The sequence below is a fragment of the Sinocyclocheilus grahami genome, unplaced genomic scaffold (genome assembly GCF_001515645.1).
Source record: "Sinocyclocheilus grahami isolate Dianchi unplaced genomic scaffold, SAMN03320097.WGS_v1.1 scaffold380.1, whole genome shotgun sequence".
Taxonomy (NCBI): domain Eukaryota; kingdom Metazoa; phylum Chordata; class Actinopteri; order Cypriniformes; family Cyprinidae; genus Sinocyclocheilus; species Sinocyclocheilus grahami.
In genome coordinates this window covers 849,953-875,352 of record NW_015505559.1, presented here as the reverse complement: position 1 = coordinate 875,352, position 25,400 = coordinate 849,953, and the positions used below count along the sequence as shown (strand labels likewise).

General features: G+C 38.2%; 1 protein-coding gene across 1 annotated transcript in view; it reads right to left on the bottom strand.

Annotated features, from left to right (window-relative positions):
• The window catches only part of myo1b (myosin IB), a 79,094-nt gene that overhangs the window by 5,910 nt on the left and 47,784 nt on the right, over nucleotides 1-25,400 (bottom strand). Inside the window, 16 exon segments of the mRNA XM_016230942.1 lie at nucleotides 2,517-2,603; nucleotides 2,842-2,928; nucleotides 3,007-3,075; nucleotides 3,198-3,347; nucleotides 5,389-5,482; nucleotides 7,729-7,929; nucleotides 8,802-9,028; nucleotides 9,656-9,856; nucleotides 10,117-10,179; nucleotides 11,325-11,429; nucleotides 13,709-13,774; nucleotides 14,206-14,292; nucleotides 15,197-15,315; nucleotides 16,811-16,967; nucleotides 20,149-20,252; nucleotides 20,888-20,986. Of these exon segments, the coding sequence (XP_016086428.1) occupies nucleotides 2,517-2,603; nucleotides 2,842-2,928; nucleotides 3,007-3,075; nucleotides 3,198-3,347; nucleotides 5,389-5,482; nucleotides 7,729-7,929; nucleotides 8,802-9,028; nucleotides 9,656-9,856; nucleotides 10,117-10,179; nucleotides 11,325-11,429; nucleotides 13,709-13,774; nucleotides 14,206-14,292; nucleotides 15,197-15,315; nucleotides 16,811-16,967; nucleotides 20,149-20,252; nucleotides 20,888-20,986 (1,916 nt within the window).

Here is a 25,400-nt window from a genome sequence, read left to right as displayed (position 1 = left end):
GAGGTGCATAACACCAGGTCCACAGCTAGGCACACATCCCACAAAACTGCACATCATTCCCGGCTGGTAAAGAAATTGTGTGTGTGCTGTTGGTTAAGACAGATGGACATTGAGGTTTTCCTGTGGAGAGCATGCTGCTTTTCATGGGGTTAACAAAACATGAGCAAGAACAAGGGAAAAAGAGCAATGAAAAAAAAGGTACACACACCACACAATAAAACAAGCCACATCAACCTCAACAAGCCAAAGGCCACTCAAACAGGGTGGGAGGAAACAGCAGTGCAGTGCACTCCCAAAATGCAAAGAGAAGTTCACATGGGCTTGTGGATGGAATGAGATTACTTTTCTCATCTATAGGACAGAATCTACACCAGGGATACTCAACGTCCAGCCCACAGGCAAAATCCAGCCTGCCACGAGGTTACTCAGGCAATCAGAACACTCATGTTATAATGAACGAAGATGGTGACACTTCAGGCAAATACACTGATTATACAGCAATGTAGTATTGACATGCCACAGCCCTCGATTCAGACAGGGTCTAAAACTTACACAATATATTTAAATTACATTTAGTTGGCAATCAGATAAATTTACCAAAGGTTTTGCATCTCATCAAGCCACATTTCTTTTTTAATAACCATGAATTATAGCATCCGGATATTGTATCACTACCTGGTCCATCATGACACTGGCATAAACATACCAACATTTCTAAGATGACCTGTGGTTTTTTTGTCACTGTACAACTTAAAACCAAATTTAAATTGTGTCATGCCATTTTATTTACTGACTCTCAATTACCCTGCTTTTTTGTCTCTTAAAAAAATAAAAATAAAAAAATAAAATAAATTAAAAGTAGCCTGTTACATGGCAAATTATTATGTTTTCCTAATTTGAATTTTTTAAATGATGGATTAACTACTTGTTTTTAGGGAAACTATTAAAAGTTATATATATATATATATATATATATATATATATATATATATAAAACAGAAAACCATAGATCTATTTTATATCTAAAACGTAGTCTTCAGTAAAACTAACAAAAACCTTGCTACAAAATTTGCATATCCCTGATCTATGCCCTTACTGGATAAGACCAAACACAAGGAGTCCAGACTGACTCCTAGGGAGTGCTTAATAAAGTGGGGCACTTGGTATGGACAGAAGTCATGCCGGCTGTGATGCCAGCCTGCTGTGTGGGAATCGGCCTGCAGGGTGCATGTCTGGAAGAGCTTTAATCCATGCAGTCAGAGGAAAGAGGCTTAAAAGATCGCATTCGGTTCTGCCCCCAACGCAACACACGCTGATCCTGCTCTCCTTGTTCCCATCCTCTGCCATCCCATTCATTTAATTTTTTTTACGATCGGCTACAATACAGTGCAAGTATAATTCATGCTTTGGGGTCCTGAATTATGTTGGCATGCACAACGGGATGAGCTCAGGGAAGATGGGTCATGATCCACTTCAGGTACATATGGAGGTGTGAGATAGGTTAAATGGAGGATGGGATGCCACACAGACGTAGTGGTGAATACCTTAGTTCCTTGCCAGCAGGCCCATATGACAGACACGGCCTGTTTACTGCGAGCTTCATGTTTTAAGTGCCGCAGTTCTCTCCGAGCCTGTTCAGTGTGGCATTTTTTTTTTTAAGAAAACGAAGAAGAAGAGGGTGGAAAGGTATTAAGAACCGACGTTAAAGACACGAGAGTTGTACAGCAGTACATTTTCAGAGACACGGAAACATGGCAAAAGTACTTTTCTTGTTTAAATAACTTGTGATTATTGCTTATCGGCCCTATTAATGTAACATTCAAATGACTACATCGACCTTTGGCAGGTCTTGTCCTGTAAACATTTTTTTATCAGCATATTGGCCACGTCTTTTATTGTTGCAAGTGAGAGACACTGAGAATAACCACATAGTCAGCCAAGACAGACAATCAATCACTTTTTACATACATCAGTCACATGATTGGACATTTTATGGTGCAATACCGTTCAATTTCAAAACTCTTAAATGCTGGATTTTGATTAAATCAAATCAGCTCTGACTGAAACTGAGGTTGTAAAATGCTAATATAAAGTCTTCAAAGCTTATGAAGGTAAAAAAAAAAGCAGACCAAAGACAGTATAGTCTTGAAATTTTAAAACACGAAAGCAGAAACACATCACATTTCCAAAACACACACAAATAAAGAAGTTATGAAGCATTTTAATATTGTTAAGGGTTATAAAGTAGAAGTTGAAAAAGGGTTAGTTTTAAGAATGTGATATTCATACATGCATTCAATTGCATACACATTTTCATTTTTAGGTACAGGAGTTTCACCATCTGCCACCACCATGTCAGCAAAAGAACAATATGTTAGTATTTAATGATTATTTCTCAAAAGATGCTACCTACAAGATGACAAAACAGTTAGTCACACACAAACAAAAGGGATGTCATTCACAGCTTGGGTGAGGCGGGATGGGAGATGACTACGTTTGGCAGACTCATTAAATACCTTAGTTCCAAGCCAAGCTGCCCAAATGACAGACACGGCATGTTTATTCCGTGCCTCCTCCTTAAGACGCCGCAGTTCCCAGCGAGCCTGCGGATGTTAGCCAAGGAGGGCCACGTGGAAGCAGAGACAGGACGGCAAAGGTTAAAGTCCGAAATATGACAAGAAGAGAGTGACTGAAAAGAGTAAGTTGCATCAAAAGCAGAAGTGAAATTAGGACTAGAGAAAAATCAAAGCAAAAGCAGTGAAGAAGCTCCAGTGTTGAACATCTAAACCCCCACAATTCACCATTTCACCTCCTTATTCAAGGAAAAACTGTGTTCAGTACCTGAGTTCCATGCCAGTATGCTGAGATGGTTGTGACGGCCTCTTCGCACCGCTTCTTGTGTTTCAGCTCACGCAGAAGCTTCCGGGCCTGTGAAAAGGACTTACACAGTGAGAAAAGACCCTTTGTTTGCTAAAGGAAATGACATGCAGTGCACCTGAAGCCTACCTTCCATCCTCGGATGAATGACTGAAAAACTAAGGCAGAGGACCTGATGTTCTGGTACTTCTTTTGTTGCTACAATCAAAAACAACCAGCAATCTTGAGTTAAAAAAAGTTCCACTTCTGATCCCAGAAACAATGAATCATATTAAAAACAATTCATGTTTTTTATGGCCGGTGTAGTGAATGGTGCTCACCGCAAATCTTCGGTACCAGGCGGCCACCACCACCTGGCTCTTCTTTAACAGGAGAAAGTGAGTGCGGCACTTCCAGCCACGGAAGATCTTCTGGATGAGCGTTGCCAAATCCTCTAGGCACCGACTCCTCTTCTCTTCCAAGAAGAAGAGCTGAAGAACAAAAGTGGTTTGGAGAAATCAATATCAAACACAAAATCAGACTTTTACAAACTGACATAAACCACACCCATATCCACATCCGGTTTCAAACACAACATATGCATTAATGTGTAAAACCTCCTTCACTGCTGATGCATCTCAGCATCGCACTGAGATGTCATCATGGACATGAGCCAAGGCATTAAAAAAAGTTTTCTGTCTTCTCTTTCCATACTCTCAGCTGCTGGCATCGTGCTGATGGTTACGTCATTACTATAGCAAATAATGTAGATAAACACTGTCTGAATGAACGGATCAGATTTCTTTCAAAGTGATAGCGCAGACAGTCAGTCTCAGATTTGAACAAGATCGGATTTGAAAAACAAATCGGATTTGTGCGCAATGTGGGCAAGCCTAAGATACATGATCAAAATTCCCAAGGATAAGAGCCGTGAGAGCCACAGATTTGATGGAGAGAACGTTTGTGAAACCACATGATGTCTTTTTTATTCGCTGCAGGATCCTGATGGTGATGATCGCAAAGACCAGCAAAAAAAAAATCCAGCCATAGTGGGACCAGCATCCTTTGGTATTAAGTAGCTGTTGACAGTGTCTGCCAAATTGTTCTGAACAGCGAAACAAGGCCAAGCTCAAAGTACAGAGCTATGGTTTACTCACCTTCCAGAAAGGTTGGTTCTGGGCAAGAAAAATAGTCTCTTACCCTTTTAAAGCATCTGTGTTTCTTGAACCAGGAACTAGTAATGTCTGAGGCCAACAGCAACAACTCAAAACATATAACTAAACTAGTATTAACTAAATTGTAATCAAATTTAGGTCTAAATAGGTTCAACAAATCATTAAAATAACTTCTCACAACCTGGAGTAAAGGTGTGGTCACATCACTGAAAGTGTAGTGACAATAGTGTAGTGACGTATGAAGCACAGCTGACACAGAAGCCACTTTCAAAACAAACAGCTTTCTGTTGGTCAACACTCTGAATTTGAGTGACCAGATTGAACACGAGCAAAATCTGAGTGGGGAACTTTTAAGTGATGTGACATGTGACATGTGGCCAAGTATGGTGACCCATACTCGGAAATAGTGCTCTGCATTTATCCCATCCAAAGTGCACACACACAGCAGTGAACACACACACACACCGTGAACACACACCCGGAGCAGTGGGCAGCCATTTATGCTGTGGCGGCCAGGGAGCAGTAGGGGGTTCGGTGCCTTGCTCAAGCATAACTTTTTAGCGTCACATGGAACTCCCGAATTATGTGTATTCCTAATGAAATTTCACAGAGCAACCATAAATGTGACCGTACCTTTAGACTCCTGTCATCATCCTGTTTGTCTGTCATCATTGTTCAGCTCTCACATCAGTGGAAATACAGGGGAGTGAATTTGTAGATCTCTTGTCCAAGCAACAACTCTGGCACCAACAACGTTTCAGTGGCAAAGAGGTGAATGATGACTAGACTACATTAGGGCTGGGCAGGGGTCAAACATGATCTCAAACTCTACTGGCTTTGAACAAACATCTGGAGATAGGAAATTATGCAGGAGGTATGGACAAGGATAAGATAAATTCTCCACAGTGCTAGATCGGTGACTGATGCCCATGGCTTCAGTAGAGGGGTTTCATGGGCTCCTCTGGAATTTCTCAGCTGGAGTCTCGTTTCCCATGCAAACTGACAAACAGTGGATGGGGGGATAAGTGAAACCATGTGTGTGACTGCCTGTTTGCGTTTCTTTCTTTCATGAGGACGATTGCTGCTAATTATACAAGAGAAGCCTGAAGGAACATTACTTCCTACTTGAAAAGCCTGCTACAAAACCCTTAAAGACTATACGTAATACATGCATTGGCCTTTTGATTCCTCATGTCAAACTTACAAATCCAATCCATCCACCATGCTGGAACTGGAAAGGAGCCAATTGATATATTTGCCAGGCTAGTGTTAAATGGTTCTCATAAGGAGAGAGCTGACTTCTGTATAACTGAATCAAGATCACACTCAATGATCTTTAGAGCAGTAACTCACTCACCGTTCTTGGGTTCCTGATGAAGATCTTTGAACGTCCATAGGCAAACTCCTCAGCAGGAACCTGCAGATCTGTCAGGAGAACCTCAACACCCTCCCTGATAATAAACAGGCCATTAGTCATCAGTCAACCATGCCATTTACAAAAAGTTGATTTGGTAGGTCCAAAACGCTGAGACCACTGGTGAAAATGCCTCTAAACAATAACAATTTGAGTAAAAATTCACCTGGTCTTTTTTTTTTTAAGAATTCTTTTAAAAAGAGAAATACTTGAGCTGACAAGGGCTCAAAAGGTTTAAATTTTTAAATATACTTTTGAAAGATGCTTTTATGCAAAGCAACTTTAAGTTATATATTTTGCTAATATGCTCATTCTCTGGGAATTGAACTCACAACCTTGGCAATGTTAGTGCCACACTCTACCAGCTCTACACATGATCAAGATTGCAAATAGTGTGTTTATTTTATATTTATTTTTTCTCCAGTTTAAAAAAAAAAGTTATTTTCAATGTAGTCTCAGACTTTGGTCTGAATACACCCACATCACTGGCACATTACTGAACAGGCAGCAACAAAATAATCAGAGAGGAGACAATAATAAGGTGCATAGTATGATTTAGCACAGAAACATGCACCATGTGAGTGATAACAAACAGTGTCTGAGTGATCTGAAAGAAAAGTAAAACATAGTCTAACCACTGTCAGCATAGAGACGATGATAACATTCCAATGAAAGATAACATAAGACGCGCAACTCAAAATCTCCATGAACACTAAAGATTCTCCTATCAAACTATTTAGTGAATTGACTCCATGTGCAGAAGTGACATAGTTATGAGGGCCAATTCTGTCTTGGCATGTTTGCCATCAGATAGAAGTAAATTTGAAAAAGGTCTGCTTTTCTGTAGCCAAGTGGTGTTAAAGTAACCGTTAAACCTGCAAGGCACGAAGGAAGTTTTAAGACAAGAAACAGCATGTTTACATATCTATGAAGGAGTATAAAAAAGGTCATGCAGGTGGAGGTACGAATTACTTAATCTCAAATGTGATGACAGTATAATGACATAAGCTGAACAATATGTTCAGAAAAACAGCGAAGCCTGCAGAAGAGTTCTTTAAAACAATACATAACCACAAGATCATTGGTGGACTAACCTGGCTGGGCCCTTCCAGTGGGGCCAGGTCTGCTTGCAGAGCATCTTGTAGCGTTCCAGACAGGGATCGTAGGCCTGGCGGAAAGCATAACCAGCCCTTCGTACACGCACATTCTCCATCAGACCCAGGTAGCGCACCTGGTGACACACTAGTGAGTCTGTAAAAATGTGGGCTGCTTTCTTGTCATTGGGCTTGATGCACCTGAAGAACAAAGACATCAGTCAATATTCTCATACTGAATAGAAATGTAAAAATCATTGGGCGAATCTAGAAACTTGTCAAGAACATGTCCAGATCATTTCTCAGTGTTCATTTTATTTTTTATAAAATACTTCATATTCTAGTAAGGGATCCGCACTCGCTTAATCTTCTTAATCACTTTCAATTTATTTTAATTTTGCAACAGAGCATTTTTTTCAGGATTTTTAAAATAAAATTCATGTTCACGGCTCTACACATGATCAAGATTGCAAATAGTGTGTTTATTTTATATTTATTTTTTCTCCAGTTTAAAAAAAAAAGTTATTTTCAATGTAGTCTCAGACTTTGGTCTGAATACACCCACATCACAGGCACATTACTGAACAGGCAGCAACAAAATAATCAGAGAGGAGACAATAATAAGGTGCATAGTATGATTTAGCACAGAAACATGCACCATGTGAGTGATAACAAACAGTGTCTGAGTGATCTGAAAGAAAAGTAAAACATAGTCTAACCACTGTCAGCATAGAGACGATGATAACATTCCAATGAAAGATAACATAAGACGCGCAACTCAAAATCTCCATGAACACTAAAGATTCTCCTATCAAACTATTTAGTGAATTGACTCCATGTGCAGAAGTGACATAGTTATGAGGGCCAATTCTGTCTTGGCATGTTTGCCATCAGATAGAAGTAAATTTGAAAAAGGTCTGCTTTTCTGTAGCCAAGTGGTGTTAAAGTAACCGTTAAACCTGCAAGGCACAAAGGAAGTTTTAAGACAAGAAACAGCATGTTTACATATCTATGAAGGAGTATAAAAAAGGTCATGCAGGTGGAGGTACGAAGTACTTAATCTCAAATGTGATGACAGTATAATGACATAAGCTGAACAATATGTTCAGAAAAACAGCGAAGCCTGCAGAAGACAATACATTCAATTCTTTAAAACAATACATAACCACAAGATCATTGGTGGACTAACCTGGCTGGGCCCTTCCAGTGGGGCCAGGTCTGCTTGCAGAGCATCTTGTAGCGTTCCAGACAGGGATCGTAGGCCTGGCGGAAAGCATAACCAGCCCTTCGTACACGCACATTCTCCATCAGACCCAGGTAGCGCACCTGGTGACACACTAGTGAGTCTGTAAAAATGTGGGCTGCTTTCTTGTCATTGGGCTTGATGCACCTGAAGAACAAAGACATCAGTCAATATTCTCATACTGAATAGAAATGTAAAAATCATTGGGCGAATCTAGAAACTTGTCAAGAACATGTCCAGATCATTTCTCAGTGTTCATTTTATTTTTTATAAAATACTTCATATTCTAGTAAGGGATCCGCACTCGCTTAATCTTCTTAATCACTTTCAATTTATTTTAATTTTGCAACAGAGCATTTTTTTCAGGATTTTTAAGCTCAGTAAGTGCACAGGACGGATATTAGCAGATCGACTACAGATGGCGAGAAATGGCAGATAAAAACATTTAAAAAGAGGAAAAATTCGGAGGAACAAAACATTAAAAAGAAGGGTTATGATTAGGCAAGAGGTGGAGAGAACTCGAAGAGCAGGAAGGCCTGGAATTAGATGCGGAGGTTGCTTTGTTTCTTCTAGATAGGCGAGTTATGTTGATTTTGCTTTGTTTCACACAACTAATCTGTGTTGGCTTTTGCTTGAATATGCTGCGGCTGGCAGGCATAGCAGATTCCGCCATCGTCGCTGCCAGGGTTGTGTACATACGTGTGGGGCGGAGTTATCAAAATAAGGGCGAGGTCCTATTGGGGTATGGGCGTGTTTGTTTTAGTGCTTTCAAATATCAATATCGTTTGGCAAAATTAGCTTAGTGCACCTTTAATTTCCTCAATGTATTAAATTACTAAAACTTTAACAAACTAAAATTATAACAATACATACTAATTATAACTATATACTAATATTTTTTATTTTTAAATTTGGCAATGTAAAAATATATTGATTATTTCTAAATAAACTAGACATGTTTTAATGATTTATTTTAAGCTTGCTGTTTAATAAAAATGAAAATCTATATAAAATGTTACCTGATATAGTTGGGGTTCTTGGTCAACAAGTTCTTCATGAGCGTTCCCACTGAGGCTCTGAACTGGAATCCAGCTGTGGGGGGCCGCTTGAGGTTCACTTTAGCTGGGTTTCCCTCAGGAAAGAGAATCTTTATCAGGCTGTGATTGGCTTTGTACATGGCCTGGGATAAATCTCTGTAGAGGAGGTCATTGTTTTTATCCACAAATCCCTCCGCCCGATACAGCACCTGTGTATACAGAATATTACGTTCAATAACTCTTCTTTACACTCTACTTTACAATGTGCTTGTTTCTGAAAACACACAATGTGTATTGGAAAACATTTACAAATGTACATATCTCAGATTAGTGTATACTGGATCCCTCTGGTTTCTCCCATCATCATTATTATTTGTAATTTTGAAGAACTATAACTCAGTTTATGGGCAAAGACCACTTACCAAATTTTGCATGTATAAAAGGCATGTGCCCAATTACATTGTTGCCAATTTTGCAATGGATAAGATCTTTTGTAGATCTTTTGTAGAGTAATGTAAATGTAAAAACATCAATGCAACTCCACAGACTGTTGCATGTGGGCTATCCTTTAATGAACTGAGATCTTCTCCACAATTTAGCAGAAGACTATAAAAGGTTTTAGACATCCTTGTTCACGATTCACAACATGAATCATAAATGTATCAACCATTCGTTAACACGTCATTCATTCTTAAATGTAATTCATATACAACACTGTATCTAAAAGTATTGTGAGCATGTGATGCACGGTTTACAAAGCATCGTATGTAAAGCTAAAAACTAAAAATGAGCGAGAGCTTAAGGGATGTTGAAATGGGGAAACTCTATGGACTCACCTTGCCAGCATAGTGCTGGATGCGGAAACAGTTGTGTGGTAGGCTGTGGTCCGTGAGGAACTTAGAGTTTTTGCTCTGTCTGCTCTCAAAGTGCTGGTGTTCAGCACACACAGTGTTCAACTTGTCCAAGAAAGTCTCATCTGTTACTGTGCCTGGCCTCAAACACTCCTCATCCAACATGGCCAAAATTCCATTCTTGTTCTGAAAACAAGAATTATGGTTATCAGATCAAACACTGAAAAAACAAAATATTAAAAACCTTGTGAAACTGTAGATTTGTAGGTTTTAAACCATGTCTGTAAGCCTTGAGTTCATCTGTATGCTGTATATATTAACGCAGTTTCTGCAAGTATGTTTCATAGAGTCTATAATAAAGAGAAAATTAGGATTCTAGAAAAAAAAAAAGAACAACTGTCTCTTGTCTGCAATACTTGTAAAACTACAGTCATATGCAGACTTACATTCTCGATGAGGTCACATATGATGGCGTTGTTGAAATACTCAATGTTGGTCCACTCAATATCCTGTAGACAAAGATAGAGGCAAATCACAGATTTGTTTTCTTTCCATCAGTTTTCTCTTTCTAAAGAGGGATATTCCTAGAACACAGTCTTAAAAATAATCCTGTAGCGTCAACAGACAAATCTGAGTGGTTTAGGAAAGATGCTGACAAGCTTTACTATACTTGAACAGGTAAACAGCAGATATCCAATACCGCATAGGAGTCACGATTATTAGTCGCTGCCACACACAACAATGATTTCTATAATTGTATACAGTTCAGTTATGCAGTTCAACCAATGAATACACTGCAGATGGCTGGATATCCATGTTGCTCCATGTCATGACCGTTTCTGCGATATTTAGGGTCTGGAGTGCAGACCCATTTATGGCCCATTAGAGAAAGATGGAACCCACTGGATTTAAACAACAAATCAAAGCCAATCAAGGTAATGGGTGTAACAAGCTGGAAAATAGCTGTGAGCTAATTGGACTGTGTGAAAGCTCCTCAAACTAGGAGGTAGATGTATGCGGGAGGAGGGTTCAAAAATGGGGAATTTGGAATGTGGATTGGGGCAGCATGGTCCCTAGACCCCTGCGTCCCTCCTCAGTCTTCAGAGCAGCGGTATTTTCCCATGCACTCAACTGGAGTGAAGCCAGAGAGTGGAATATCACAGTGCAGGGGTCACGGCAGCGTCAGGGCACATACTTAGAGCTCTGAAAGCAAACAGAGCTCCAAGCTCTTCAGGGAGAATTGTGTTTACCCTGACTGGAGTGAGGGATCGTTTCCGTCCCCACAATCACAGCACGAAAGGAGAAGGATTGATAGAAGGAAACAAACAGTAGACGGAGGCTTTTGGAAGAGAACACAAGCTTGCTATATACTGAATACTGCACTCTGTATAACGCCAAGGCTGAAATGCTAAAAATGTGGTTGAAAGATGTAAAATAATTCATAAATGTATTTTTTTCTCTCTAAATTCCATGTATAGCTAAATATTTCTTCATTATGTCTAAATGAATTTGTTCTACATCAGTAAACATGATGTTACGTTATCTGTCTGAAAGCACTTTCCTTGCAAGGTAACTTCATTCAAAAACTGTTAGAGGCACTGAAGTTGAGAGAAGACTATTTCTGATCGGCCGTCATCTACGGGGTGTTGCTTACCTCACGGACATACTCCTCCTGCTCCTCGCGGAGAGTAAGCTCGATGAAGATTTGCTGGAGCTTCTCATTGCAGTAGTTGATGATGAACTGTTCAAAACTGTTCTCCTGCAAGAACAGAAGGATGGATGAGAACCCACTGACCAAATGACTACTGTGATAATTACAATGTACACTGCAAACTAAAACACAACACACTGCAAACCAGCACACTGATACGGTAACAGTCACTCAACGTTATTTACTAAGCACCTTCCTCTAGGTACCTATATAAGCTGGATACACGCTAGAAATTTTGGTGACTTCCTTTGGTGACTTTGGGGAGGAATGTCACAATAAGTCTACTTCAGGAAATCTTTAAATGTTTGTTGATTTCCCCAATATGATACCATCTATAACTAAGCTGTCCCACTGAAGTTGCACAACTACAATGCTCTTATTTCAGCAAGCTTCATACTGGTTTGCTGCCGATTCGTGATGGGGAAATCTGAGAAAATTCAAATGCAGTTGTTTAATATGTCACCCCTCTTACATTCTTAATTTAGGTTTGATGGAACTCAGACAGATGAATGTTTGTTTCCTGTGAAAACGTTTGGTGTGACACCCACAACCAAAACAAAATGATTTAAAATAGTTTTGTGGGGCGCCGCCTTAAAGAAGTCATAGCAAAGAATTTCATCAAAGCATAGGCCTTTATAGCTAAGATTACATGAAGGCATAACATGGTACAATATACAAAAAGGCTGCGTAATCGTATCTGTATCTTTTAATGGAGGTGAACTCTTTAACCTCTGCACTCACAGTAAATGTTTTCTGGGTTAAAAATGCAGGGTTAAAAAAATCTAACCATTTATCTAACCATTTCCCTTTCTCATGCTAAACCCCAATCGGTGAACTGACTCCATCATTGAATTAAAGCAACAGTAATTCTCAATGTTATGCTCATTGGCTTATGATAAACAGTTAGGATTGTACTATTTAGCCATGACGCTGGGGTTCAGGAATTATTCAATCCTCTTCTTTTTTTTTTTTAATCTTCAGAGCAATCCTACTGCATGTTAGTCTCTCCAACTAAAGCCACTGCAATCATCAGTTCCAATGGGCTTGGCTTGAGAAAAAGCCCAAAATCACTTCCAAGAGGCAGCATATGGCACACTGAAAAGCACCAGCTCATTGTTTTACTTGACACTGGCAGTTTTATCCTGGCAGCCTTTGCTGAGAGGCCACACTGGCATGTCAGCCTGGAGCTGCAGTGTTCTGGGAGTAATGAGAGGTAAACCTGTTCAAAGAATAACCTCAACAACTCTTACATTTTCTGAAGACCCAAAAGCTCAGAAACACTGCAGCTCTCTGGCTGGCTTCAGTGAAGCTCAAAGAAATGCTTCACCCAAAAATTAAAACGGAGTCATTATAAATCACCCTCAAGCTCCAAAAAAACACCATAAAAGAACCATACAAATAGTCTGTATTACTCATGCACTATGTCCAAAGTCTTCTGAAGCCATATGATATGGGTTTGGAACAACTTGAGGGTGATAAATAATGACATAATTGTCCTTTCTGGGTGAAATGTTCCTTTAAGGTATTCTGAGTTCAGGATGAATGGAGCTAATGCTGTAACATCAAGCATACAGTACTAATACTACTAGGAAACACTGTGCTTCAGGGTTTTGCTCTAGCAGTGGCTTATGCTGCAGAGATAGAAGAGCAGAATTAAGACTATAGGATTAAGTGCTAAAATCGCAGCATGCACACTGTCATGGTATTTCCTCTGCAGGTCTACTTACTCTATCCTGTCGCCATGTCCACAACAACATAAACAACATTCAGGAGAGAGTGAAACAGTCAGACAGCAGAAGACATGCAATGGACAAATGTAAACCAAAATGGCTGAAAGGTGAATTACTATACTTTTTATACTGGTTTTTGGGGGGACATTCTGCAGAATGGATTTAAACATGGCAAAGTATGCTGCTATGAGTTTTAAAGAGATTTAATTAGCCAAAATTGATAATAAACAAAAAATACGGATTTCAGATTCAATGTGGGCCTGAGAAGTAGTTCTCTGTATTACAGTAAACACTTGTGGGATTTGGTACGTCAACAACAAAAAAGTCATTACAGTCATATAACTAACTTTAAAAAAAATAATAATGCATGCAAGTGCAATTCTCTATTTAAATTTACATTGGTGCATAGTAAGTCTGTCAGTACAGAAATGCAGGGTACTTTTCACCAACACACAAAAATTGAGTTTAGTTTATGGGTGTGTTCAGTTTGGAAGCCTGCCTTTGCACGCACTGTGATGCATTAGACACTGATGGACAGGTGGTGATGACATGCATTTTATAAGAGGCATCCTTTTCAATACACACCAAATCACTCACCTCAAAGATTTCAAAACCGTAAATATCCAGGACTCCCATAACTTTCTTGCGTGTTTTGGTTTGAGCCTGATCAAAAAGAGAAGAAAGTTAAAGGCAGAAACCAACTCGCTTTAAACACAAACACATGAAATAGTTCTAGCATCGGTACAAGCGTGTCTTGTGTAGTTTCAGAGCATAATTTGAGCATTAGGGTGCCGTCACATTTACTGATGTTTGGCAAATTTTCACATGCAAAACCCAGTCTTATCAATAGAAATTCACAAAATCTGGTATTTTGTGTTAGAGTGAAAGATTTCATCCTACATATTTTGCATTGGGTTCAAGTTTGGTCTTGCAAATTTGATGTGTTGACCAGCAGAAAGCTGCTTGGTTTGAACCCTATTGCTACACTATTGACAATAGACTATTGCTCACATCATTTTGCACCAAATTTTGTTAATGTGACAGCACCTTTACAGCAAACAACAAAGATTAAATGAAAATCCAGAGATACATACCTTGATGCTTTCATTGATTCGGTTCACCAGCCAGCTGAACAGTCGGCTGTAAAGGTTTTTGGCAAGAGCATCACGAGCATAATAGGCCTGAAATAGGTGTGGCAAATTACAATCAATGTCCAGAACATCTGAATTACACATTATCTATACAAGCATAAAGATATTGATTAATCTCTAGCTCCAATTCACTCAATGTCTCATGGCTGTAAAAACTAAATTACACCACTTGAAGAGAACACATCATGTGGCCCGGATCCAAATGCACTGAGGCCTGTCATCTATCAAGAGTTAGTGGCTAAATTCTTAACAATATGATGCTATGCCAAGAACACATCACAAGTTGCTAACTGGACCCCTCACTTGAATGTTATTAATGCAATAATCAAGGCTTCGGGTTCACACACATCCCAGCAGCCTTTAGTGAGGTTTTGCCTGTAATATCTTTCTAACTCTAATCATGATGTTGGCTTGGCAACATACTGTTATTGTACAAAGTAATGTTCAAAATGTAATTTTCCAAAATGTCTATCCCAAAACTTCAATTTCTACAATGTATGCCCTCCAAGAGCTCTCAATCTATATCTGCCAGACCTTCAGGCTGTTATCAAATGAACAGTTGTACTGTAGCTTACAATCAAATTCCTATAGATTTAGATTGAATTCAGAAATTATTTCAAATAAAGAAATAATAATAATAATAATAATTATTATTATTATTAACACGTGGCTTAATTCAATTATAAGGATTTTTTTCACACAAGGCTTCATAAAGCCATTCCATTTTTGACTTGACAAACTTTTCTTTCCTAGTTGTTTTTGTTGTATCTGGCTTTTTACTTTATTAATTCCCATTATTTTTCCAGGTCTGGGAAACTTACAAGTGCACAAAGCTCCAAAGCTTTATACTGTCCTTTCATGTAAAGAGATTTACTTGAGAACCAAACATTTAAATGGAGCTCGATGTGCGATCAAGGAGGGTGTGTGTCCTGACCTGAGCCACATTGAGCGTGGTGGACACTTTCTCCATCTTGGCCTCCACGGTCCGGAAGCTGAATGCTCTCTCTAGCACAGACTGCTCAATGCCCAGCAGCTCACACATCTCTTTCAGGTCTGGGACAGGAAATGCAAAACAAACCCAGGCAGATCAGATTAAAGAATTATTTATGGATAGACTAGACAACGTGTTATGTAATTTAAACAAATTTTCCAATTGCCAAAGATAAACAAGAACCCTCCGATGACTCTTATGACTATTAAAAAAACCCTCTATAAAAACATATTTAGTGTCTTCAAATTTAAAAACAACAATCATTCTGATCAAAGGCCTGTCTCCTAGAATCTAGAAGTCAAGGTTAAGACTGATACATGTTAAGCCCCTTTCAAGGAGTTCAAGGTATTCAAGGAGTTTAAGCTGAAGGGTATTTTAAAAGTGCTTCTCTCCAGGGGGTTTGAGAGGATCTGGACATCAGGTATACATCCCCCTCATCCTACACCAGCTTAATCGGTCTCATTTCAGCCCATATCTATCAGATCAAAAGGGCAGAGGAAAGCACATTATTGCTGATGGGTTTAAGCACAGCAGACAAACCAGACGCTGTAGTATGTATAAATGGAGGTGTTGACATGGACTGTGATGTTTAGTCTGGGCCAACCACTGCCCTGGCTATAGGAAACTAACAGAACGACCAGTAACAAACAACGCTCACTTTTGCAGTGAATATATTTTTGTAGTTGACATAACATGTTGACTAATATTTTTATTTAACGTTACAATTTTAGGTCAAACTTTTTGGTTTCCCCAAGTCAATTATTTGGTCTTTTTTTCTAAAGTATTTAATGCATATTTAAAACTTCATAGATGTCACGGTTTTAGATTATTATTATTTTATTTTTTTGTGATAATTTTAAGAAACTGGTTCCAAGTCATTTTAGAGGCATATTTAATTGAACTGTACGTATAAGGGAAAGTGAATATTTTAGACCTGTAAAAGTTTTAGCATTATTTTGAATGACCTTTTTGCTTTTATTTGTTCATCTTGTGGTAAACTGAATGGCTAATAATTATAAGATGATTTGAAAATAGTTTAAATAGTTTTAGATTAATTCCAGCACGTAACAGGACACTTGTCACTGCATAAAATATTATATCCTTGACCTGTTAGTCAAGGATGCATTTAGCTGTCTTTATAAAAACATACAGATTTTTTATCATTAGCTTATGCATGCATGGTACAGGATGCAAGGGTTATCTGGGTAAGCACCAGTGTGGTGTTGATTGACAGTGTACCAACTGCAACTGCAAGCTAATACTATAAATAACTCTTGATATATCAATAGATGGCAGTAGTGACCAACCTGGTGAGCAGATGAAGGCACTGTTACATACAAGACCACAGTACATGTTGTTTTACAATTATTATTAATTAGATTTTCCATGCTAGCAAATGTTTATATCATTATACCCAATACTGATTGTGATGTCTGATCATTCACACTTGAAAGTTTTTTTGGAAAGTGTACTTTCTTTTACAAACCAGCTGTTTGAAAAAAAAGTAATGTACGTTTTTTGGATAGGCAATGCTTTCTGAAAGAGCCTAGCACTCACCGTTCTTGTCCTTGACTCGACTCTCATCGTAGCCGTTGCAACGAGACTCTGGTTTAAACTCGATATTTCCCAGTTTGAGAACAGCAGCCACCAGCTCCAGTATTGACTGAACCTCGGAGGACAATGACACAATTCAATCATACATATGGGAAATGTTCTTAACTCAAAACACATCTTTTATTTCTTTATTTTTATATCTTTATTTTGATCTTGGAGTAAAATATGACCAGAGATTCAACTTAAAGGGGTCATATGATGCGATTTAAATTTTTCCTTTCTCTTTGGAGTGTTACAAGCTCTTGGTGCATAAAGAAGATCTGTAAAGTTGCAAAGACTAAAGTCTCAAATCCAAAGAGATATTCTTTATAAAAGTTAAGAGTCAGCCACACCTACCTAAAATGGCTCGTTCTAACACGCCCCCACATCAACGCGTAAAAAGACAGTATAAGTCATTATAATCCGTAATTATGTCCCCAATTGATGCACAAATGCCTCATTTATAAATGGGTTTTTTAATGTTTTTGTCTCATCGCTCCGGCCGGGACAAGGCATCACAATATGGCAAGGGGCGTAACATTTTCGTCACACGCTTGAGGTATTCGGCCAATCACAACGCACTGGATAGCTGGCCAATCAGAGCACACCTTGCTTTTCAGACAGATGAGCTTTGTAAAAATTGACGCGTTTCAGAAAGGCGGGGCATAGAGGAGAAACAATAATGTACAGTATGTGGAAAATAATGTGTTTTTTGAACCTTAAACTGCATAAACACATTTCATTACACCAAATACACAAAATAATGTTCTTTTTAACAACATCATATGACCCCTTTAAAAGGATAGTTGTTCCAAAAACGAACATTTTAATTTACTCACCCCCATCTTGTTCCAACCCTATATGAATTTCTTTGTTCTGTTGAACACAAAATATGATATTCTGAAAAATGTTGGTAACCAAACACTTGCTTGACTTCCATAGTACTTTTTTCATACTATTAGTCAATGGTTACCAGCAACTGCTTGGTTACCTGCATTCTTCAAAATTTCTTCTTTCGTGTTCAACAGCTGAAATAAACTTGTAGTTTGGAAGTTGAGGGTGAGCAAATGATGACAGAATTTTCATTTTTGGGTGAATTATCACTTTAATATTGTTAATTTATGAATGTACAGGGAAATAAGTAACGCGTCTTCTAAATTTTACAGTAGTTTTAGCCAATAGAATCATCAGCAGCTTATGATTTTTCATGTCGCCTGTTCTTCTACAATAGCTTGTGTTAATATTTGTTCTTGTGAAGCCATAAATTACATTTGAAATGTCATGGAATCGCTGATAATAAATGTGCAAGCAGTTAATTGGCAAAGCAATGGTCTAAAGGCCAGAGATAACGGAGCGTGAGCTGTAAAGGGCTGAAATGTGATGCGGATCAAAATGAATGACAAACCAATAACTTCCTTTATCTCTCAATAAATGGTAACACAATTGTATCCTTCCAGAGTGGAAAAACTCTTCAATAATTTTTTTTCCCCATGTTAACAAGACAAGCATGTTGTGTCTCCAAGAATGAACGTTCTGCTGAGTTTTGTATATTATTAACAGTCTAGCATAAATAGCAACCATCCTCCCTCGTGGAAGTGTTTACTGTCCCCTACACACAGAGCCTTATTTCTGCTTAACCTCATAAACTACAACTGCCTACACTGCAAAAAAAAGGCATGTTTCTAATTAATTAGATTTGACTCCCCAGGCAAGGGGTTGAAAGATAAAGCCAGAGGCCCAGCACATGCTGAGTTATTGTGTTCTGATGCCAGAATGGAGCTTGGCTTAGGCCTATTGTTCATCAGAACTGCACTGTATTGTCTGATACGGTGCTGAATTCTGTTCAGTTTAATGTGGGCTGCATTGTTTGCTTGGACACAGACACAGACATTCGGGTCTCCACAATAAGGATGGCCCAGTGGCCCGGGCTCACCAAAAAAGGTTCGGGCCAGTTGATGGAAAAGTCACTTGTCTTAATGGGCCAGAGAATAAACAAAAGCAGCAACACTGTCAAAAAATGTAATATTCAAGCACATTATGCATTGCTTCCTGTGTTATCTCAGTGTAAATACACTACATTTCAAAGTTGCATTAAATTGATCAAAAGTGGCAGACAAGACTTAATTCAAATAAATACTGTTTTTTTATATATTCATCAAAGAACCCCCACCCCCCCAAAAAAAGTATCACAGCTTCCACAAAAATACGAAGCAGCGCAACTATTTTCAACATTGATATAATAAAAAATGTTTTTGAGCTCCAATCAGCATATTAGAATGATTTCTGAAGGATCATGTGACACTGAACACTGGAGTAATGATGCTGAAAATTCAGCTTTGATCACAGCAATAAATTATATTTTAAAGTATATTAAAATAGAAAACCATTATTTTAAATGGTAATAATATTTTACAATATTACTGTTATACACACACACACTTTATGTTTATGATCATTAATGTTTTCATCATTCAATTTTGAGCAGTTTCATCTTCAATACATTCCAGACGCTTCTAAACAGCAGAGAGGATAATATACAGCGATGTATCAGGGTCCTGATCACCTTGTTTATTTTACAACAATGACCAACTAACTTTACCCTTAAATTTATCCTTTACATAATTTACAGCTATTATTGCAAATTATAAACCCTTATAATAGCTAACTTCTGCCATGTCATTTGTCATGAAATTGTCTAGTATTTTTTTTAATGTTAGTGAAACATTTTCACTGTAGGTCAGAAGCAAAATATATGTTTAAAATAATAATATTGTTATATATATATAATTTTTTTTTATTTTTTTATTATTATTTTTTTTTTTTAAGTGAACAAGTCAGGCAAGTGTCTAAAGGAAGCAAAACTACTGGCTCAACCAGGCCAGCAGAAAATAATCCTCACTGTTAAACCCTGCAACGTCCATCCTCTGCATGACACATTTTCACAACAATAAGGGTGCATGAGAGAAACAGAAGCACCGATTTTATTTAAGTCAGCGGTGAGCAGGTGGAATTCCCCCTTAAATGAACTTCCCTGTCTTCAAGTAGAGGCTTGAACAAATCTCAAATTACATAATGACACAAGGCAAAGTGTCATGCTCAGAACAAACTCCACCTTTGAGGGGTAAAGGATGATCTTATCCAGTTAAGCCGGGGAGATAAGGTGCTTTGTTAGCTTCTCATCATACAGGGTGCCAAAGATCTGAGCTAATCCCAAGACAGTCTGAACCAGTGACTCACATGCTATAATGTGTCAGGAACCAGCTACTGTATGTACAGTATGGTAGGCCTGAAAGCAAACTTACTCTGACTGTTCTGAAACTGGCAGCATCGTCCAGTCCATTGACTGTTGCCGAATCCAGGCTAAGGTAGTTGTATTTACTGAAGTCTCGGTCCAGCTTCAGTTTTTCTGAAAGAAAAATACAATTACATTGTTAAAATCAATTCACTTGACAACCATCTTTGAGGAAATTTCTCTCATTCTCCCAAGAGTGGTCACTCTTTGTACTTTCTCTTTATCCCAGGGGTGTCCCATCTTGTTCCTGGAGGGACACCATCGTGCAGAATTTCCAACACATTTGCCTAGAAGTTTCTAGTAAGCCTGAAGATCTTGATTAGCTGGTTCAGGTGTGTTTAATTAGGGTTGGAGCTAAACTCTGCAGGACGGTGGCTCTCCAGGAGCAGTATAGGACACCCCTGCTTTATACTGTGTTCGCCTAGATGTATCAGCCATTCCATATGACCCAGTTGCCATCAGATTATGTTACATCTATGTGGTATTCTGCTCAGTTCACCCCTTTGATGCCTGAAATCAAAGCCTTTTATTGTGTTCTCTTTCATTTAAAATGTCAAACAATGACCATGGTCCAACAGAATGCAAATAAACCACGAATGAACCATACATTCTGTTTCCAGAGTCTTTAACTCAGGTAACTTTGAGTGCAATCCAATAATCTTTTCCTCATTATGCTCTGAAAGCCACTGAATGGACTGTGCATCCCGAAAGCACAAGCAATCATAACAAATATGTAGTTTGTCTCTTACTGAGCGTGTCATCTGATGCTCCAGAAAGCAGCTGGTAGAAGATGTGGAAATTCCTCTCACCCCTGGGCTGCTTTACCACACGGGATTTCTCCAAGAGATCTGCAAAAGGGAAATATCAAAGCACAAAGCATTTAATGAGCATACACAGCTGACTCCGCTTAAACAGATAGCTGCAGAAGGGTTTTCTGAAGGAAAAAATATATAATTCTCCACAAAGAGAGTTTTAGCGATAATGTTTAAACATAAAAGACAAGCCTAACATGAGGTATAAGGCTGTCAAGCAATGATATTTACTTCTGAAAAAGTCACAAGTCAATTGTCGCTTTTCCACTACGTGGTACAACTCGGCTCGCTTTGCTTTTCCACTGCAGTTTAGTACCACTTCCGAGTGGGTGGGATTATATAGACTGTTTGTTATTGTTGCTCCGCCACCTAGTCTACTGACCAAAACACAGCCATGTCTTTTTTTCAAGTTGTGTGAGATGGTCGTTTAAAGGAAGTTGTTTAAAAACTAATGCGAACAAATGGTACTGCGGTGGATGTTGCTGGCTATTTAAATCTAGTGTGTTTGGTGTCTCTTGTCACAAATCCAATGACGCAGGTAGTGACGATTCTTTCTGACCAATCAGTGATCTGCAGTGTTCACACGTCACATTTTAGTATCAGTACGGCTCGCTTGGAACCTCAACCGAGGTGGTACTAAAAAAAAAAAGTACCAGGTTCTAAGTACTGTAGTATAAACAGTGGAAACCCCCACCCCACAAAATGAGCTGTACCGAGCCGTACCATGAAGTGGAAAAGCTCCTAATGTGTTTTCAACTTCATACATAAATAAATGTTAATTTCAGCAATCCCAGTGAAGAATTACACACAGATGAAACTGGCTAAAGACGATTCTCTCCTACTATGTACTAAGCAGAACCATTTCAGAGAAAATCAAAGGTGTTTTCCGGTTTATATTAGAATGAATATTTAGATATCCATGGTGACGTTTTCATTGTTCACTGTATTCAGATTGAGACAGGAAGTCTCACAGGAGATATTCATCTATGGGGAGAGGAACCTGTCACACCACCCACGCTCCATCCAGATGTGTGCCCATTAGAAAAAAGCAGCATCAGCCCAAAGCCTTGATTACCTTATCATCAACAACATTTATTAGCTTGATATGAGATAAGACATGGAGGATTGTTAGTATGAGCAACTACAAAAATTATGCAGGAGTATTATCTATGAACTACTGATAATTCTGATAATGCTTGACAAAGTACCAATCAAACCTTCTTTGACATTTCATACTCATTGACAGCTGCACTGGGACAAGAATAAATAATTTTGTAGTAACATAAAATTTAGCATGCATCGTAATTATTGTGATGACCTTAATATGCTATTTATTTGGCCAATAAACTTTAAAAAATTTGTTTACAACAATGTAAAAGTCGATACTGTCACTTTAGATCAATTGAATGCATATTTTCTGAATAAAAGTATTAATTCCTTTAGTAATAATAATAATAATAAAACCCTAAACTTTTGAATGGTAGTGCATGTATGGAGGTAAATATTGCGGTTTATTACTGTGCATTATTATTTATTACTGGTATATTGGCTCATTTAAATGAAAATGATTCAGTGGTCAACCTTTTGAATTATTCAACCATATTAATATTCAACATATGCATCAAATTTACAATTTGATAATTTACAATTTATCATCAAACAAGTTCTTTACTGCAGGAAACTAAATGTCCATGGTTCTTCAAATATTTGGTTAATAGTAAAAGCAAGATGGCAATAAGCAGTTGTCACTTCCTGTTATATCTGATGCCTGTCATAACAGTGGCGTAGTGGCTGTGGGCCACAAGCTCATCAATAGTTTATAGCCCCATTAAAGATCCCCTGTTGTGGAATCTACCTCAATAGTAACCAAACACTAAAGAGTATCCTTTGTCTCCCCCATCCTCTCCTTTAACTTCCAGAGATAAATCATGCTGTCTGGTGTAAGAGTAGCGTCTGAGGCAGGATGAGTCTGAGGAATGCAGGAAAACTGAGGGGACTCCACGCTGACCTTCCACCTTTAGTACATCCGCCGACATTTGTTATTGCTTTAACACAGTTCCAGTAATGGCCTGTAACTTCTGTCCTCCACTCAAAAATCAGAAGCCTTCCATCTTCCTTCTCTGCATTGCTTTGTATTGACCTGTTCAGTCAAGCCTGAGTTCTACTCCAAAACCTAGCAACCTTGCTGTGAACTGCCTGCTTGCATATCTTGCATATAAACGTAGCACAGAATAATTGATCAGAATGTGCCATTATAGGCGGATTTTCTCCCATACATTGTTACAAATATAAACACTCAGTATGTTTGTTATTAAAATATTGAATTAATGATATTAAAATAAGTATTCTCCAACTGGTCCACTGTTTGGTCCGTTGTTTTTAAACCAACATCGCTGTGTGGCAAAACTGCTTATAATGCATACTGTCATAATGTATTCAATTTGCAAATTTCTATGGCCTTTGGGTTATCAAAACTTTGCTAAAAACCTGTTGCACACAATCTGCTACATGCTTTTTGTCATTATTATTGATACTTTTTTTTATCAAGTAAAAGGTCTCTTAGTAGAATTGTAAAAAGAAAAAACCTTCAGGTCGTGGTTCACGTGTCTTTTTGCGGTTTACCCTTTACTGATTGTTATAAAGTAAACTTAAAAACAACTTTTATATCATTAGGAATATAAACATTTACATTTAATATAAACGCAACATTTGCTGGACATTTTTGCAAGTAGTGATTTACATTACAAGCTATCAGACTTTCATACTTTTTGACTATATAAATATCAAAAACTGCACCAAATTGCATATTTTTGCTCAGTTCGGGCCTCCCGATAAACTGAGGTGTTTTTTCTTCAAGTATGCACTCCATATTCTCACTATATCATACCATATGAGCCATAAAGGTGTTAGACTTATTTCATATGTCAGGCTTTACAGGGTTAACTTGATATGGTGTCTTAAAAACAGTAAGATACTCTGTAACAGCTAAACATCTGTCTAGCACATGACAACATTTATCCTGCTTCGTCTGCCATCCCGAATGTCTTTTTTCAACTCAGCTTGTGCAGTCCATTGTGGGATTGCCTTTTTCTGCACAGGATACATGTAATGTTAGAATTAGGCTAAACTGAAATCTCTCAGCATAAAGTTTCTACCTATAATGAGCAACGACCTTCATGTTGGGAGCATGCCTATGATGCCTTAAAATACTGCCTGTTTAGGTGTATGAAGTCTGTTTGTTCAAATCATCTAAAAACAGCTTCTAGTGGGTAAAATGATGCTGTTTTAGATGACTCTAAGATCGTTTCTTTGGAGGAAAGCCCTCAAGCTTCAGAGCCGTCTGTAGCATCTTGTTATAGCCTGTCTGTGGTCATGCAACTTGGTTGTTTTGAAGCACTCACAATAGATTCTATTGTGCAGACTACATGAAGCTATTTAAGTTTAAATCTAACTAAATTAGACTGAATTTAGACAGCAGAGGCCAACTGCACCAGCTGTGCATAAGTTACAACTTAGCCCAGTTTTGACAAAGGAGCAGAAAGTTACAACTTACGCACTACTAAATACTTTGGTGTTGCACCATTAAACTGAAAACGTAACTCTACTTATTGACAAAATATTTATAGAAGTTTCGACCAGGAGTATTGGTTGGAATAAAATAGCATATTGGCTCAATTGCATCAATTAGCACTCCTGTTTTACCTGACATAATTCAGTCCTTTAGACATATTTCATATGCTCAGGACATTATGTGGATAAATTATTTTGTTAGCATCATTTCAACACGAATTCGACTTAAACAATGCACCTTTCTGTGCATCGGTCAGCCCTGTACATGTCAAATATAATAAATTATAACAAATAAATGTCCTTTCTTTTTTTTCTTTTTGGTGCAACAGTGCAACTGAATAACATACAGAGTTACAAAATACTTTACGTTCCAATAATGTTAGAAATTACGAACGGTCAGTGCAACTCTACCCAGGACTTCAGTAAAAACTGTGGGGGAATTATTTTAATTGTGGGATTGTTTAAAGCTCTTCCAATCAAGCATTGAAAAAGAGAGTAATATTTTGCACCCACTTCCGGTGTCTTTCACTGTATATGTTGGTGGAGTCAAAATAAGATATAACTTGAAACAGGCGAAGGTCTTGCTATCATTAAGGAAACTCAATGTGTTCATATACCCTAACAGAGGCGTTTATAGATCTGGGCTGAAGGTGTAACTGTTGAGTGGAGTAATTCAGTGCTGCTCCAAATATCAGCACAAAAGAAATGTCATTAGATTGTTAGTTAGGTCTAGTGACTCCCCTGTATGTGATGGAGTGACGTAGATAAATCACATCAGCATCATTAATAGTGGGAGATCGATCGATTCTCTCATGTGGATGGTGGCACACTATCTGATCGACTCAAACTGCTGTACTATATAGGTTACAAACTCTCCTCA